Source organism: Oreochromis aureus, linkage group 9, assembly GCF_013358895.1.
Source record: "Oreochromis aureus strain Israel breed Guangdong linkage group 9, ZZ_aureus, whole genome shotgun sequence".
NCBI classification, from domain to species: domain Eukaryota; kingdom Metazoa; phylum Chordata; class Actinopteri; order Cichliformes; family Cichlidae; genus Oreochromis; species Oreochromis aureus.
Window position 1 is genome coordinate 12,585,336 of NC_052950.1, and position 5,680 is coordinate 12,591,015.

The 5,680-nt window shown below is 37.1% G+C and overlaps 1 protein-coding gene across 1 annotated transcript; it reads right to left on the reverse strand.

Moving 5' to 3' along the window:
• Positions 1 to 1,902: 1,902 nt before the first annotated feature.
• Positions 1,903 to 4,355, reverse strand: LOC120441723 (myelin-associated glycoprotein-like). Its single transcript, XM_039617069.1, has 4 exons — positions 4,304 to 4,355; positions 3,794 to 4,177; positions 2,565 to 2,870; positions 1,903 to 2,480 (listed from the first exon to the last, which is right to left on the reverse strand). The coding sequence occupies exons 1-4, from the start codon at positions 4,344 to 4,346 to the stop codon at positions 2,188 to 2,190; spliced, it is 1,026 nt and encodes a 341-aa protein (XP_039473003.1). The 5' UTR covers positions 4,347 to 4,355; the 3' UTR covers positions 1,903 to 2,187.
• Between the last annotated feature and the right edge of the window lie 1,325 nt (positions 4,356 to 5,680).

Genomic DNA, 5,680 nt, shown 5'->3' on the forward strand with positions numbered 1-5,680 from the left:
TTCACATTAAGATATTTTCTTTTGTTTCCATTTATGACAGCTGGGAAGGTGAGAAGCAAGTGGACAAATGATGAAGTAAAGGTTGCTGCAAAGTACCAGGTAAAAGGAATGTGACTGCTGCTTCCAAGCAGAGCCGGCAGCTCGTAAAGGCAGAGACTGGGTTGCCATAAAGTACTACATCCACAACAGGATCATTGCATTAAAAGAAAGATGCAAGGAAAAAAAAGAAACAACCAAGAGAGATACTTTGTTGCTTCCACAGTTATGTCAATATTGTAGTTTTCTGTATTGCATTGTTCTTACTCATAAATCTGTGGTTTATGCTGGGTGCTTTTTCAATTAAATGATAAGAAAGGCAGATAATGTTCCACGTTTTATTGACATGAACATTCACTACAAAATGAATTAATGCATTACAATATTAAGACTTAAAAAGTAGACTGACCACATTTGACCTATGTCTTTTTTTAAGTCTCTACACAGCTCATATTTACTGTTTTATTAACACATAAATGTCTGATATTTCTGTCAGAAGTTACCCGACTGGTGAGCATTACTATTGTGCATCCATGCCTATTATATTGTAATCTCAAAAGGAGCCAAGCTTAAAAATACAGAACCTACCCTTACCTGGTCCTTATAAGTCATATATACTTGAAAATTATGTGTTTCCATGGGCTTCACAATTCACCTAAACATGAAATATCAGTGTGTGACCTTATGGTACTCATAAGTCACATAAACCTGACAGTGTCCTCACAAGTAGCATTAAATTCAGGTTTGACCAAAATTTCACCCTAGCCAAAATCTCAACAGATGGGCGTGTTCCTGGAAGCATGGGTCAAACTTTGTGTGATTCCCATGCCTCTAGGACCTTCAGAAAGGCACGTTCCCATTTGTCACATTTTTGTCATAGGTCCTGATATTTCACGAAAACACGTATGTGTGTGTGTGTGTGTGTGTGTGTGTGTGTGTTTATTTTGTATGGTATTTTATCGTGATGTGTTCAGGATCTCTGTTACAATGTTACTGTTTTGGTTGTGCTGCGTTAAAAAGACGTTGAGTGTGTATTAGGGAAGGTTAGTTACCGGAGAGTAAATTATTCAGGAGAACTCTCCCCCTACATTAACTGCCCTGTTACTGTACCAACTTAATAAACCACGGTGAAGCAAAAATGTCTTGTGCTTAAGACTCTACATGAAAGTTAAAATATATATGTTCAGTGCACATAGATATATAGAGTATATAGTTACATAGTTATACATATCATACAAAAATCCACCACACAGTGGCCTTGGTTTCGCTGTCAGATCAATTTCTGATTTCAATAAAATAAAAATGCAGAAGACCAGACTTCAACAAATAATCAGCAATAATTATTTGCTGATTATTTGTTAAAACCTCCATCCCATGAAAGTAGAATGTGAGGGAGAGCCTTCAGTTTTCAGGCCCCTCTTCTGTGGAACCAGCTTCCAGTTTGGATTCGGGAGACAGACACTATCTCTACTTTTAAGATTAGGCTTAAAACTTTCCTTTTTGCTAAAGCATATAGTTAGGGCTGGACCAGGTGACCCTGAATCCTCCCTTAGTTATGCTGCAATAGACGTAGGCTGCCGGGAAATTCCCATGATGCATTGAGTTTTTCCTTTCCAGTCACCTTTCTCACTCACTATGTGTTAATAGACCTCTCTCCATTGAATCGTACTTGTTAATAATCTCTGTCTCTCTTCCACAGCATGTCTTTTATTCTGTCTTTCTTCTCTCACCCAAACTGGTCGCAGCAGATGGCCCCGCCCCTCCCTGAGCCTGGTTCTGCCGGAGGTTTCTTCCTGTTAAAAGGGAGTTTTTCCTTTCCACTGTTGCCAAAGTGCTTGTTCATAGGGGGTCATATGATTGTTGGGTTTTTCTCTGTATCTATTATTGTACGATCTACTGTACAATATAAAGCGCCTTGAGGCGACTGTTGTTGTGATTTGGTGCTATATAAATAAAATTGAATTGAATTGAATTAATGTATTATAAGGATTTTATTTCTACTTTCTCTGTTTGCACTTGAATTTTATGAGGATTCCATTAAGCTCTTACACCCTGTTTGCAATGCTCTTATTTCTGTGAATATCTTTATTTTCACCAAACTTTTTTTGTTAAATCAAAACTTGTTAATCATAATTCTGCATACATTTATTATTAAACATTATTAAATAATTGATTCTGTCTGCGTTTACCTGTTAGATTCATCTCTGCTGATGTCTGATTACCCAGATCATTAGTGGCCACACAGTAATAAACTCCTCCATCTGTTACATTGAAGCTGTAAATCTCTCCTTCAGATACTTTCACAGCTCCATCTCTGCTCTTCTTGAACCAGGTGAAGCTGCTGACTGGAGGTTTGGCTCTGCTGGAGCAGGTCAGCTTCACCCAGCTGCCTGCTGACACCAAACCTGATGGACTGATGGATGCTGAGGTGTCTTTAGGAGCATCTGGAGAGAGAAAAAGAAAGACATATCCCATAAATCATGTTGTCCTATAGGTTTCAGTTCAACAACAAACTCTGATTGTCTTACATGAAACACTGAGAGTCTCTTCTGTCTCTGCTGTCTTGGTGTCTTTTCCTTGGTTCACAGGATATCTGGCAGAGCAGCTGATCTTCTTTCCATCATGTGTGTCTGACAGAGTGATGGTCTGCTGGATTTTAGTTGTAAAGCTTCCATCTGTGTTTTCCTCTGTTCTGTTGTGAGAGTCTTGTGTGAGATTCCAGGTGAGTTGAGGAGGGGAGTGTGGACAGGGAGTGAGAGCTGAGCAGGTTATAGTGACAGACTCCTTCTCCTTCAGATCACCTGGGATTGTAATATTGGGCCTCCAAGGAGAATCTGTGGTTTTAAAGATGTTGCAAATACATACAAATAAATACAGTGTATAATACACTATGTTTGTCTAATGTAAAATCATTTGTTCTGTTAACAGTTTATTTAAACTCTGCACTTAACACACACCAATCCAGCATACTGCATAGCAATGCATACTTGTCTTTGCACTGTTATTATGTCCACTCTGTTGTCACATGTTTGGTGTTACAGTGTTTTTGTTTTGATTTTGAAATATCTTACATGATATTTTTTATGATTTCTATTTTACTTTATTGGATTGAATTTGATTTCAGATAAGTTTTCACCTCGTTATGATATTTATTTTGTCATCATTTCATACAAATAACAAGTTTAGTTATTAACATACATGGACCTAAAAGGAGTGAAGCCTGTCAGCAGTAAATATGTGAAGGGAATGGACAGTTTAAAACAAATTGGCAGTTGGGGAATCTCTAAACACACTGTAAAAATCCTAAAATCATTGTTGAATGACTGTGATCCTCATGCCCTCAGGTCAAGCTGCACTGAACACTGACAGTTCTGTGAAAAGAATCACTGGATGAGCTCAGGAACACTTCTGAAAGCCATCAGTAGAGCTGGATGCAGAAATGGAAGTTAAAAGTACATTCCAGCTTCATCTGGGTGAAGTGAGACAGAGATTAAAACTTTCTTTAACTGACCAAACCTGTTTGGCCCAATTTCTAAACTGGACTGTGTGTAGTGCAGACCTGCACACACTGGAACTGTTTTTAAAAAGTTTTGAAACAATAATAATAAACTGTAAGTCAGGACAATCACTGTGACTGTAGTGTTACTTTTAGCTTAAACTTTACTTTTAGTTTATGTTTTAAACAAAGAAGAAAGAGAACAACTGTCTTAATGTGAATTATTGTCATTTTGTTATAAACATATTAAAAATAACTCACCTCTGACTGTTATTTGAAGAGGATCACAACGAGCTGTTGCCTTGAATGTTTCTCTCTCTACTCTGAAGAAGTATGTGTCTGTGTAGTTTGTGGTTAAATTAGTAAACAGAGTGGTGCAGTCTCTCTGACTCAGGTTCCCAGTAATACTCATTGGATAGATGCTAACTGCTCCACTACTGTTGAAGATCACATTGTTTGGATAAATGCCAAATCTAGAATCATTTTTAATCCACACTCCAAAGGTTTTTCTTGTTCTGTTAAATTTCTGTTCTTCTTTGGGTCTGAAGCTACATGGGATTTGCAAACAAGATCCACTCAGTGCTTCCAGCTTCTTTGGTGCAGTTATGAAGAGTGCTGCTTCATCAGAACAACCAGCCAAAGCAGCTGTAAATACAGTGTCATGATTAGTAAACTGTTGACTCTATCTTCACTGACCTTTCAGATTTTGTTTGTTAAAGTTCAGATTGTAAAATGACTCCATGTCTGTGAATGACTGAACAAACAGCTCACCTGGAACAAAGAGGACAATCAGCAACATGTCGACTGTCACCATGTTCACACACAGGAACCTGTTGAAACCCTGAATTACAAACACACATCAGATATTTAATCACTTGAATTATGGATTTTGAAGAGATTATTCATTATTCTTTAAACAAATTCTGTGCAATACGAGCTGTCATTCTTTCATAAGGAACCATTATTAACAACATCTGACATATGAAATATAAAAACAATACTACAGAGTTAGTTTTTGTGAGTAAAACTAAATCACCAGGAAAGAAAATGACATAAATGCATCTGTCAGTGCACTAAAAGAAGAATCACAAAATAAAAGCTTCAGTTTCAATAAATAAAAGCATCAAATGTTTTCTTACCAAACAAGTCCCAGTTTAGTCTCACAGTTTCAGAGTGAAATGAAGCAAAATTACAATAAACCCTGTAAACTAGTGATTATCATCTCAGAGAGAAGCAAGCACTGAGATATCCACAGACTAAACGTCTGAACACTAAACTCATTTGTGTCCTTCCTGCTTCTAACCCGCTAAAAGAGGAAGTGAATTAGTATTCCTTCTTAAACCTATAACACCAAGTTTGTCATATTTTACATGAAATTTTGTGAGACTTCCTTGTCATCAGTGTGATTTTTTTTCTGGTAATAAATTTGCACATCTTCAATACATCTACAATAAATTGCAACAACAATATAGCAAATATGATACAAATTAAAACTGATATTTTTAAATGAATTACATGAATTTTTTAATAAACACTCCATTAAAAAATTGAATTATTTTGCAGTTGTTTCATGTTTCAAAAAAAACACTCAGACATTTTTTTGCAATTTTCACTCCTTCAAAGTAAAGTTGAACTTTAGTGGATATATTTTTAAACTCCCAATATGAAAGTCACTTTATATCAGCAGTTATCTGTTACAAGTTAGTACGGTTGCCTTAAAAAATTACTCAGAAAATAATCAAGGCTAAAAATGTAATTAATTTAAACTGAGCAACCCTATGTCACTTGTCTCTGCCTCCCCGAATTTCCTTTTTACAGCTTTTCAGTCCACCGCTGGATTCAAGAAAGCATGAAAAGTAACACAAGCACGCCCTCTGCTGGCTACAGCAAATCTCAAAGGTTTGTTCAGCATCGATGAAGCTCCATGTTAATAAGAGGGACAGCAGGTGGTGCTGTGTGGTGGTGCCATCCATTTATAGCAACAAGGTCCTGGGTTTGAATCCAGACTGGAGCATTTCTGTGTGGGTTGTGTGAGTTCTCCCCGTGTTGCCTGGGTTCCTCCCACAATCCAGAAATATGCATGTTAAGTTGGTGTTTCTGAAGCGAGTGTAAATGGTTTTCTGTGTTAGTCCTGTTACAGACTGGTGA